The sequence below is a fragment of the Malurus melanocephalus genome, unplaced genomic scaffold, assembly GCF_030028575.1.
Source record: "Malurus melanocephalus ecotype Western Australia unplaced genomic scaffold, MMel_1.1 scaffold_140, whole genome shotgun sequence".
NCBI lineage: Eukaryota > Metazoa > Chordata > Aves > Passeriformes > Maluridae > Malurus > Malurus melanocephalus.
The window spans coordinates 77,552-90,672 of record NW_026623372.1 but is presented as its reverse complement, the minus strand read 5'-3'; the positions used below and the strand labels follow the sequence as shown (position 1 = coordinate 90,672).

The window sequence follows — 13,121 nt, the reverse complement described above, 5'->3', positions numbered from 1 at the left end:
TTGTCTCCAGACTTTGTCATCTTTTGCACAACACAGAGCTCAGTGGATGCCGCAGCTGAAAGCCAGACCACTGCAAAGGGCTGTCACAGGAAACCATTTGTCACAATACACATTGTTTTACAGGATTCTCAATGGCTGAATTTTTAAATGAAGACATTGAAAAATTGCTTACCCATGGGGTATTTTGCTGAGGACATAATATGCTGTATATGAATGCTGATACACCTGCAAAACAAAATTAAGAAAAAGACAACAAAAAAAAAGAGATTAGTAACTATCACCTGTGTTAACAGGGCTCGATTTTTCACAAARAAAGTCTAGCATTTGTGGCTGAGAAGCTTTTCTAAACACTTCAAAATCTGTAGTAGAAAAGAACAATGCATTAATCCACTTAAGCTGTTGTGTGCTCTTTCCACCCTGCACTTTATTACAGTGTTTGGAGATCGCACACACCCAGATGCTCGGTGTCGTTGCCATGGCTACCAGGTCTTTGATTAAACCGGGGGCACATGGGCTCTGCAAGGGCTAAATATAGAACAGCCATTAATGAGGACACCTTGGTCAGCTGGAGATGCTCTCCATCGCTGTAACCAGACACAACAGGGATACAGCACGTGGGTTTTGCTTTATTTCCACCCAAATAAAACAGGGAGTGGTGGGGGGTGACGGCAGAGAGGGTTGCAGGCCCCTGTCAGTCAGGAAATAAMGCTGACCTGGTGTTTCTGTGACCTGCTAATATCACTCTGTGCTCTTTGGGCCTTGGGAGGAGCTGGCCAGCTTGCACAGCAGCTCATCTCCAAGGGGAGACTTTATTACTTGTTTTCTAAGTAATAAATAATAACACCASAGTCCATGTCAGTGATTTAAGGGGTGGTGATTTTCCACTGCTGACAGCACAGTGCCTTACAGCGATCAGAAGTCAGGGCACCAGTGTGAAAGGTCTAAATATGAATAATTTAGTACAAATTTACACAGGAAGTCACATTTTGCAATTCATTCCTGTTACTGTAGGCTACTAAATAAATAAATAAGTCTCCAAGTAATCATTTCATTTGGCTTCTACTTAAATCTTTAAGCCATTTGCTGTTCAGAAACTCTCATAAAGCATCCTGTCCCAGAGAACAAAGGAGAAATCTCTTGAATGCTTGCTTCACCAAGCAAGTTTGGTCAAAATTATTTTTCCTAGCTTCCTCTGTTTTTTCACAAGTATTTTTTTTTTTTTGTCTTTATGCCAAGAAGCCATGAGATGTTCTGAATGATGTTGCCAGCCCCAGCAGGGGCCATCCTGAGCACACCACTGGTATCACAAGTGAGTGTGACTCACTTGCTGCCACTCTGGAGGGCAAATCCTCACAGTGGTGTCCAGAACAGCCCTGCAGCTTCTGGGGTCTCAGTGAGGAGACAGAGAAACACGAGGCACCCCAATAAACATGAGACACCCCAATAAACACAAGGCACCCCAATAAACCTGAGGCAACCCAATAAACACAAGGCACCCCAATAAACACGAGGTACGTCATCCTGTAAATATCCAATCAATCTTTTGTGCTACAAGCTGAAACCAAACACTGAATCCTTACACCACTGCATGGATTCACTGAAACACAGGCATAGAGGTGAATTATTCTACTTATGAAATGCAGAGACTGATGCTGGATTGATGTGATTCCTTTCTTCCCYGTGCAATTCACTCCCTTCGTTACAAGGATATCCTAAGGTCACATCCCCAAATCCTATCTCTTTTTAGGCATTCAGATCCATAAGGACTCTTCATACAAGGTGATTCTCTGGTGTGTTGATATCAGGGAAGGTCTAGGAATACAAGTGAATTCACCACAAGCCAGCATTTATTTTAGTACAAGTGTCCTTTTTAAATCCACCTATGTCAGATGATGTCAACTAAATTACCATTTTCTCACCCTCATCCAATCATCCCAAAGAGCTCTTGAGTCTTCTGATGCTGATACCTGAGACCTGGCTGATGCATGAGGCCTTAGAGTTTATTCCAGCTTTGATGAAGGCCTAAAACTGCTAAAATTCCTTAAAGAAAAAGCACTGGAAGACTAAATCTGCCTACAGATCTGAAAAACCTGATAATACATTGTCATTAAATACTGAGCCACTTGTGCCTTCCAATATCCTGGCAGCAGGATGGAGAAAATGATGTGGATATAGAAATTGTGATCTGAGGCTGGGGCTGTGGTTCAAGGTTATAAGTGAGGCTGTGTTGTCWGATAGCAGAGACATAAACCCCCCAAAATAAGTATGAACAGAGGCCTCCAGGGAGAAATGGAAAAATGTGACAGGCTGGAGGGAAAAGAAACAGCCAGGGAAGATTTGAACAAGACACCTGTTGATGTTCTTGCTTGTGGTACAGAGTCCTAGAGCCACGCTGGAGAGTTCAGAGCTGCCTTAGAGGTATTAATGGACACTGAGGCAAAATATTTTCTTTGCTGAGAGAGCTTAGGAGTGAGGAAAAGTTGCAAGACACTCAAACAACWCTTTTATTTTCTGAATGTCATTTGGCAACATCTTGGGTCTTTGGCCAGACTCCTGAATACCTCACATCAGCTGTGCTGTAGTGTACAGTCTTCAAAGGCTTGCAGCTGGCAGGGTTCACTCAGAGGAGCAAAGCTTTCTCAGATAAATCTTTAAAATGTGTAGGTTGGCTCATGTTAAAAGGAACTACTTGTCTGAGCAAAGATTTCAGGATCAGACTTTTTTATTATTATTATTATTATTATTATTATTATTATTATTACAGTTGTTAACAGGCACATGCAGCTCAAAAAATCCTTCACAGCCCAACTATTTCAAACTTATTTGGAAAACACACTGCCAGCAACACTTCTAAGCAAGAATCCAAGAGAAAAAAAATTATGTCTTTCTGAGAAATTAAATGTCTGCATTCATATTAGATATCCAAGCCAAAAGAAGTTAACTRAACTTTTTGAGAGGATGACTACGTTTGCTTAATACCGCTACAAAAATTTCGTCTGGGATCAGGATGATGTTGGTTATTCACTTAGGAGCAGGAAAACCCCACAGCAGGAAAAAGTGCAGGAGCATTCTTCTGAAATCCAAACTAAGCCTCAGAGAATGGAGAGTGCCTAAAAGTTAGTATTAATTTCATTAAAATTCTCTGTTTCTGAGGCTTGGCCAACAAAAATAGCTGTATGTGCTCCCCTTTTCTATCAAAGAAAGTGGTGAAAGCCATGGACTGATTTGATGCTCTCAGCCCTGATTTTTAGCTGGATCCTGGAAGCATCRCAGCTCCTCTCAGCAGAGGAGCATTTTTGCGGGTAACAGTGTTTTTGGCAGCTGTTTTATTCCATAGATTCTGAGTGCCAAGCCATGCCACCAGCACAAATCAGAACAGGTTTGAAAGTGCTCTGAAGGTTCTGGGTATCACCACAACCAGGCCACAGAAGGTCCCACACCAGCTGTCACCAACAAGTGCTGTAGAAGTCATTATGCTAAAACCACTGGGCCAGAAACACTTTCCCACCGGGTTTCTCATCCCAGGTCACAGCACAGATCTTGTTTCTTTCAATCTAAATTATTCTCTTCAACAGGTGCATGTTTACACTGAAATCATAAAGGGACTGAGAGACAGATCTGTCTGCTTCCACTGAAGCCTTGGAAAGGCAATTATCTCTCTAAAATCCAGAAGAATGCAGGACTAATTACACATGACAACAGCTTGTTGTGAAACCACTGATCTYATTTTATGTAACCAGCAGAAGGAACCTGGGCCTGACCAGATGACAGYAGAAATGGGAACACTGCAGCACACAGAGCAACAGGGAAGGGCATCTGCCTCTCCCATGCCACCAAATTCCAAAGGACTGGGGAAACTGTGGTTCCAGCGAGGCTGAGAAACAAGCTGGAAGAAGGAATTTCTGTGCTCCAWCACTGCAGAGTATGGTGTGAATGGCAATGTCTCCTTGGAAGCACTTGAAGTGCTCTAAGGATACAGGTCCTAGCCCAGCAGGGCTTAYTGAAGTACAAACAGTAAATTATTAAAGAATAGAATGGATTTGGATTAATTTATTCTCGTGACTATTCATATACTTTAAATTAGAATCCATAGCTCTTGTTCTTGCCCCAAACTAACGGCACAAATATGTGACACAAATCCAAGAAGTTTGTGACATGGGTTTTCAGCATCTTACGGCGGGTGTGAAGGATTACACTGCCTGCTGAGGATTTATCACAAGCATCAGAAAAAATGGAAGAGTTTGGTTTACATTTCCCTCTTCTCTGTCGGTTTCTGTCTCTCTTTGTGGGTTGATGCCGGGCCAGCACACCAGCAGCAATCCCAATTTATGGGAGGCTTTCCTTAATGTTYGCATGGCAAGGTGCTGAATCAATACAAAGAAGAGGCATCTCATTTTAAGGAGTTTTACAAAGAAAAGGGGGAAAAACCCTTAGAAGAGGGCTCCCCAAATCAGCCCAATCCACTCATTTTCCAGCAGGCTGCTCTATCAGAACAGCTGATTTAGGGTCTTGAGACTTGGCATGTAAAACAGCTCATGGATCTGGGATTGAAACCAGGTGGACTGGCTGCCATGAGCTCATGATTGTTACTTACTTGATAAATACGGGAATAAAGCAGCTTTGCCTCCATTTTCTAAATGACTCCACTGAGCCACCTGGCCYTTCATACAGTAGGGTTATTTACATTGAAGAATTACCCAGAAAACTCACAAAAAACCCCATAAAACTTAGAGCTCGCAAGGGACTAGCTACAGGGCAGAGTAGAATTGCAAGCTGTTTGCAGATTGCAAGGCTAAATACAAAATTTCTAGGGTTTACGGTATTCTTTTTCAGGAATCACACATTTAATCCAAAATGTCATCCCAGAACTCCCAAATAAAAATGAACACACTAAATTGTTATCAGAAAAAAAGTGCACAACAGTGTGCTGCAGGCTGAAAATAGCAAGGATATATTTTAATCTAATTAATCATAAAGCACTCAGGATTTATCTGGGTAAAATGACTCATTTTTTATTCTGTAACAATAAAGTATATCAACAAATAATGGATCCCCTCAGGATTCTTAACAGACCCCAGTTGTCTTGATAATGTATCTGCTTTTACACTGTGTAGCAAGACAGTAAAAATATATCACAAGTGGCTGGTGAAACAGGAACTGCCAGATCCATTAAAAGGGTTTCCCACAAAGAGTCKCTAAAAAGACATTTGCTGGAAATAGATTATACAGCCCATTTTCCTACTTATGCTATGAACAGACAAATCCCCAAATGCACATATGAATGTCAAACCAATTGAGTAATCCCAAACATTTGACATAATTACATATTCCACCTTTCGAAATGGTCCCGCTGCCCTTAAACAGTAACTAACGCTGTGATGCAAAATATGCAGGTAAAAGATGATCTGCCATTTGGCCTTTAGTACCCGTGATATTTAACCAGGCTCTGAAGCTGACAGATTAACAGGGAAAAGAGAATAAAGTAGAATGCAGGAAGGCTGCTGCTCTGCATTGGCAAATAGCTCACGTATTTGGTACYGTTTTCTCACAATGGCATAAAAGGGAGGGGAAAACAAGTTCGGGAGGAAAATCACAGGCAAGCAGTAGCCAGAGTTTGTATTTCCTTCTGCATGGACATACCATGAATGTAAAGGATWCAAGTCATTATCACACTGTCACATAGATTCTTCTGTTGGTCARTCACCAATAAGCAAATATGATGTTCACTTTACAGGGTAACTGTATTGTTCATACAGATCTTCCAGGAGAGAAATGGATAATTATTTGACTGAAAATACCCACTGCCATAACCTGTTATGGTATTCTGTGGAGGATTAAAGCAGATCACTGTATCTATTTGCAGCATATTCTGTATTTTTTATGAAAGTCAGCATTAAAAACTTATTTGTCATTTACTATGTCAACATCATTTGCCTTGATCAAATTCTTTATGATATGATTGGTTTTGTTAAACCCTTTTGCTCAGTCGAGAAGAAATCCTTCTTTTRCCATTGCATGTTGAACCGGCCCCACAAAGGGATGAAAAATCCATTCCTGCACCTGACCACCAACTTCTGTGTAATGTTTTGTAAAATTTTTGCACTTTCTTTTTCCCCTGTATTTGTGACTCAGAGCACAAGGGGTTGCCTCTGGCTGAGGCATGGTTGGGTAATGGTCTTTGCATTTTTCCCCCCAGTGGAGACACAACGGTCAGCAGTGCTCTCCTCAGCCCCACTATTTTTGCAAAGGATTATGACCATTTTATTGCTAATAGGCACTCCACAGTAACCAGCTTGGAATTAGATTCTCTCAGAAACGTCATGCTATCCATTCCTTTTGTGTCACTGCAATAAAAAAGGAAAAACTACCGAAATCTATACCGGTATTTTGTACCCTGCACTCAGCGAAGCTTGATTRCTTGCAAGAACTAAACAAATCAATAAAGCCACATAATTTGAGGTCTCTTCAACATTCTTGCCTTTCAAATTCATTGTGATACTGACCTATTTTGCTTTCTTCTGAGACAGCATATTCTCTTTTGTCCCTGCATCAAATTATCCCTTTACACTTTATCACTTCTCCAGTAATGCACCTCCAGTGCAGCCTCATGCTGTGTGTCAGCCTGCTCGCACAGCCCTCTAAGGAACGCTGCCCATTTCTCTCTGTGCCTCTAATAAATTAGAAACCCATAATGAAATGCTATCAACGAGCATTTCCTGAGCATTGGTTCAGCTGGCAGCCAATAACCCACAGATGTCATCCAACACCTGATTTGGGATGCTCTTACCCGCTGTGCCAAATCCAGCTGATCCACCACAGCCTCAGAAAGGACACACTGGCACTGCTGGGACATTCCAGGACAGCCTGGGGTGCTCAGGGGAGGGTAGAAAAGGGGGAAACAGGTTTGAGCAAGAAAGGTGATGAGAAGAAGGAGTCTCTGAATCAATCAGCATGCAGAGAATTTGTCACCTGGTTGTCTGTGCTTGTGTCTGTATTACAGAGGAACTAACTTAATGTTTTGGGAAAAGGAGGAAGAAAAATACCTGGGGAATGCATGTGTTAGAGTTGTGGGGGGAAGTAAACCCTTCTCTTGGAAAGAGGAGGGAAGGATCCCGACCCAGCAGCATAACTGGGCCTCAGGTGAGGTGACACAGCCAGTGYTCACCTGGCAGTGCCTCAGAGAGACCCAGCAGGTCCGTGCCTCGTCCCAGTCACACCAGTGTGAATCAGGAGCTGCTCCACTCACACCCAAGACCAAAGAAAATCAGCAACTGGGGGTCTCCAGAACCAGGAAGAAACTCCAGCAATTGATTTGGAAGAAGGAAGTAACACAAGAGGCAGTGGATCACCAGGAAGAATGTTYGCATGTCTCTGCTTTTCAAATCTTTTAACAGTTTAATCTCTGAAGGGTGACAATCAAATCACTGTCCTTGGTGTTTGAAGGATAACCAGAAAAGCTCTCCAGACATGCAGCACTGTGGATGCCCAGCCACAGGACAGTCTCACACCAAGGTGACACCAGGAAGGGACAGCACATTCCTGCCATGGGGACCTGCATTTTGGAAGCATTTTGAACGCAAGCTGAAGCCGACTGCAGTGGGGTCACGCACTGCGGGCAGCGTGCATGGTTAGTATGTAAATCTCTCCCACAAACACACAGAGGCTGTGCTGGGATTAGAAGCAGCTTTTCCAAGCACTAAACCAAAGGTCTCTGAAACAGCAAAGCTAAGGAGTTATTCCTTTGCAAACAGCATCGTCTCAAGTTTGCAAAACCACCGTAAATAAAGTGTGATGGCGACAGCCACCACAGGAATGGATRGGCTGCCACGTTGTAAGGCAATGCTGCTAATTCACCTTCCACAAACTGATTATCTATCTCAGCTGCTTCATGATAATAATTCTTTATTAAAAGATTRGTTAATTCAAATTCCACTTTTGAGAGCCTTACACTGCTGACAATGCCAAAAGGGAATTTCAAGGCCGGCTTGARGATTTAYGAYTTTGTGAYGGCAGCRGAGCGSAGTGGATGCTCTTTTTGTTACGAASGCGGCTCCAGAAGCAGCTCAGGCCACAGGTATTAACATCCAGCTCGTGTGCCAGCTCTCACCCCTCGGAGAGCGTTAATCCAATCTGCCAACTGCTGCTGCACTCTCACACAGCTCTGCCCTGCCAAGCAATTACAAAAGCCTCCTTTTGCTCCCGAGCCACCTGTCCCTCACAGCGCTTCACTGGCACCACAAAGCCCTTGCAGTCACTGGCTTAAAGGACGACTGCTTCATTTTTAACTGGTGAATAAAATGGTAGCTGCAAAGCACCAGTCTTTGGGCATTTGTTGATGCTCAGGTTATTGGAAGTAGCTGCAATGAAGTTATGAAGAATTAAGAATGAAGCTTATCATTAATGAGCTCATTCTGTTGATCTTTTTGAACTTTTATCAATATTCACATCATATACATAAACTCCCAGGTTCCCCTCCCACCCTTTATTCAGAAGCTTGGAAATGAGAATAAAATTATCTAATACATAGTCAYGATTTTAACAAACCAGAGGATATATCTAAGGAAAAGAAATAAAAGATGAACAAATGACATTATTATGTATTAAGAGTTAAAAAGTAGCCTGGGGCCAAATAAATGTTTTAGAAGGAGATAGCAACTATCCCAGACCCAGGAAATATAGGACACTTTCAGATCCATACAAACACACACAAAAAAACACACAACTGTGATCCTCTAGTAATAACTGGGATCATAATAAATGGGCCAGACCCRAAGTCCATTCAGGTAATTCATTACCTTGGCTCAGCATCCCAAAGCAAATCCAGAACGAAGACTACAGCTAGATGATTTTACAGTCATCCTTTCCCAAACTACTTTCCCAGTCTCTTTCACTTTGCAGATTCGAGTGCCTCCCTTTGCACTGTTGGACTTGAGGGATGTCCCTGCCCCTGATCTCTCTTCTTTACAGGCATTTACCCTTTTTGCACCTACAGTCTCCTGCAGCACCTCCCTGCTCCCAGACAATGGTGCCAAAAGCTTGTGTGGGGTGTGATCCTTCCCAGCAGCCTTAGATTTACACCCTGAATGATTCTGTTTRTAGAGGCAGCTTGGGGTGGCTGGTGGAGATGGAGTTTACAGGGTTCACATCCACATTCACTTGACTGACTCTCACCTTCACTGCCTTTGAGGTTACAAGTCTGAGGGCTGAAGGACAACGTGAGAAATTGATGCTTAATACTGCTTTTAATGAAACATTAGATAATGCCTTCTTCCATTGAAATATTTCTYGAGCTGTGCAGACACTGATTCTGGAAAGAGTCTAAAAGGCTGGTTTTTGTGAAGTTTACAATGCAAATAGTACAGCTTTGTAGCAATTATGTGAGAACCGAGCCATGAAAATGTGCTGAATGCTTAGTATAGCTAATTAATTTATTCATTTTTAAATAATTCACTTTAGAGGCAGAAATTAGCAACTACAGAAGCACAGCATATGTTCTTTCTATTAGAATTTACTCTTAGCATGTGAAAATTTATTTTTCTATTGTGGCAGCTGAGGATGTGAACAGTAMAAAGAAGTCAGCACTGGCTATGAAATTTTTTAAGATGGTCCTAGGCTCAGGGCACTTTCAGAAGACTTAAAGAAACAAATCTGAAACAAGAAAGATGAAACCATCAGAAAGCATTAGAGAGCAACAGTTTAAATGCAGTGAAGTGTATGTGAAAGAAATGAAAATATTCAGATGCATGCCAGAGACCTTGGTCAAAAATCCTCTTCTCGTTCAGTGAAAGRTTCATTTTCCAGTTTCACATGAGATCAGAAGACTCAGAGCTGAATCTCAATGTACACACRGATCAAATTCACTGGAGGGGACAATTTTATTTTCTAACATAAAGAAAACAAACTGAAACCCCACAGAAGAAGGCAGGAGGACATTTTTTGTGTTTGTGATGCTGTGGACAAGTTCCACGGGGTAAATGGCCTAAGAGCTTCTCTTTAGAAAGCAGGGGCAGAGCAAAGAGAACAGGAGGGAGCACAGAACCTCCCCTGCTCYTTGCCTGCTGCAGAACCCATTGCAGCACTGCCATCAACAGCACCACTCTTCCACTCCTGCACAAAAAAAAAATGAGGATTCATGCATTTAAAGACAGGACTAAAGCCCTGTCATTCCTCTCCCTTTTCAAGAAAGAGCTTCTTTAGAATAGAAGAAAGAAGAACAGAAGATTCCATTTTCAAATCTGGGTCATTAGCTGCCCAAGGAGGAACGTTAATTATTGGTTTTAACATAGAGCTGTAAAAGCAGAGGTCTGCAGGCAGAGAGAGAGATAAAAGGCACTTGTTCAGRGTAAACACAGAAAGCCACACACTCCTTGGATTCAGGCATGTAACTCAGCTAAAGAGGAGAACATTTGTATCAGRAGATTTGCATTTCTGACTACAGGAACTTCACTGGGGTGCCCTGCAGAGCAAGAGCCGTTTTTCCAGAAGAGGGCACTAAATATATATTTTTTTACTATTTCAGTGATTAAAATTAAATAAAAAATACTGGAAGTCAGAAGAATTAGATTATAGACTGCTTCATATGTTTCTGCATAGACACTAAAATTAAATTATTTCTGATTTGGCTTTCTGAAGCCTTTTAAATCACTGTTGTTTTCCCTGTTCCTACTATATTTTTTTCTTTAACATTTTAAAAAAACCACCTACACTTAGCACAATCCAGCACAAACTAGGATATTCATTGTCCCTAAAAACTTAGGAAGCAAAATTATCCTAAAAAACAGGAAGTCACCTCTAATGTAATTCTGAAGTTTCTTTATGTTGCAAGGAATCTAATTATTTGTTAAATTGAAATTTTTCAATAATTTTCACACTCATACATTTATTTTTTTCCTCATAAAGCAAAGTTCCCCTATGCTTCACTAAGATAGATCCTCATATGAGTACAAGAAAGAAAACTGCAGTTATTTTATTGCTGTCTATCTGATTTTGACTATCTAGGAAACCTTGTACATTATCTCATGAATGCTTTATTCAAAAACAAATGGCAGTTTATTTTAAGACATTCTGTGGATCTTATAAGAACATTAATCTCTACCAGTTTGCTCAAGTTAGGCTCATCTAATACACTCAGAAAAGGAAGCAGAATGAGAAATATAACCTTATGTGAGCTAAGAAAAATTGTTATTTTTGTATCACAGTGTTTTGCCTTGAGGCTTTTTTATTTTCCCTTCCCTGYTTGATGAAAATCTCATTTACTAAAGAAAATATTTACAGAGGAAGGCTGCTGATAGCTGATAGCTGATACTGATACATAACACACCTCTGTACTTTTGCATGACAGGCTAATTATTTCTGAGTTTTGATGCTCCTCAAGTCTTCCCTGGAACTGTGGATTTGCTTTGCGGTTTACTGATGTGTATCTGTGCCTGTGAATAAATGTTGGATGCAGTTTATTGGCCTTTACCACATAAGCAAGGCTGTCCAACATAGTCTGAAATAACAGTTTTGCACTCAGTCTTGCTCATGCAATTTCTTTTGGAGTCTACCAGCTCAAATCAGGAGGCTTCAGGTTTAGCTCTAACTCCAATTATCTGCATTATTAGGAGAACAGCAAGGGTTTAATCCATTGTTTTTAACAGGAAAGCAGCTAAAGCTCAGCAGCTGAAGTCAGCAGACTCAGTTTTTAATGCTCTGCATTTCATGAAGTCAGTGTTTTGTTTCTATAATCAYACTAAACAGTCCATGGAAGAGAGACTCAGAAAGAAATTGAGGTTTGGGTTTGGTTTTAGTGAAATCATTGCTGTATGGAGAGACCAGGCTCCAGCAGAACTGGGGTGTGGGGATGGAGAGCTGCAGGCTGGGCAGAGCTTTGCTTCACAGCTCAGGCAAACACCACATTGTGTTTGATGAATGCACCCAGACCATCATTCCAGAAGCACAAATTTCCCCCAATAACAGGGGGTAGCAGAGCTAAAAAAYCTCGGGTGTCCAGTGTGGTTTTATTGCTGGTCCATGACAGAGCTGCAGGTCCTCAGTAAGCACAGGCTGCCAGTGATAAATCACAGAATGGTTTTATATGGAGATCATCCAGTTCCACCCTCCMTGCTGTGGGCAGGGACACCTTCACTGAGCAGGTTCCTTCAATATGAGGTGATCCCACTCCACGAACACTTGCTGAGGATGAAGTGAGCACCCATTCTGTACATTTAAGGGGTCCAAATACATTTTCTGTGGATAAAAGACACAAGCAGCCCCCACTCAGCCTTTCCTCCTTGATGACACTCACTGCCTATCATTTCCCTTTCATTAAGACTGTAAAATAAAGAAAAAAATATGCAGACTATGGATATATCTTTCATTCCACTTCTTTTTTTTTCAATTTCTACTGAGTTACAATGACAGAGCTTTAATTTTAAATAAGAACCCATTGCCCCATGGCCCAAGGATCCTAACYACCGAAATGTCCTTACAGTCCATTTGTTTGAGGTCCTGACTTCGCTCYAACTTCTTGCTTAAGCTAAACTTTTTTTCTCATTAAATAAAGCTGTGCCAAAGCAGAAGAATTGCTGTTAAAAACCAAAGAACCATTCAGGCAAATAAAGAAACACATTTTCTGCTGGAACTTTGTCGGGATTTCAAATRAACCATGAGGGTACTCCAACCCAAATAAAGTAACAAATAAGTTTGACCTGTTWTCTTCTCCTGTGTTAGTCCAAAATTGCCCCTGAAATTTAGCAACATGAAATTAGTTTCTGTAGTTTCTCCTTCAAAAGAAAACTCTGGGATTAAACTTGTCAGTAGTTATTGCTCCATTGGCCTGTAACTCCATCMAAAAATCTCTTTTCTAAACCAACAGTGTGACAGAAATTGGATAGAGTGATGGCTGCTGAGCAGTAAGAACAAATACCCTCACAACCTGATAACATGTTTACTCAATTAAAGTGTGTATCCACCCTCCCATAGCAAGAAATTTTAAATTTTTAAGCATGTGCAGCAGAGAAAAACTGGCATCAAAAGGGTTCTGCTGTTGGAGGCACGGCTGAGGACACCTGAGAAGGCAGTGTTTGCACAACTCCCTAATAGAGTTTTGAAAACCCACGAATCCCTCTAGAGCTGTGTGG

General features: G+C 41.4%; 1 protein-coding gene across 1 annotated transcript in view; it reads right to left on the bottom strand.

Moving 5' to 3' along the window:
• DPP6 (dipeptidyl peptidase like 6) overlaps positions 1-13,121 on the bottom strand; it is a gene marked incomplete at its 5' end in the record, with an annotated part of 163,475 nt that overhangs the window by 113,215 nt on the left and 37,139 nt on the right. Inside the window, one exon of the mRNA XM_057371082.1 lies at positions 173-225. Coding sequence (XP_057227065.1) covers positions 173-225 — 53 coding nt within the window. The remainder of the gene's footprint in view (positions 1-172; positions 226-13,121) is intronic.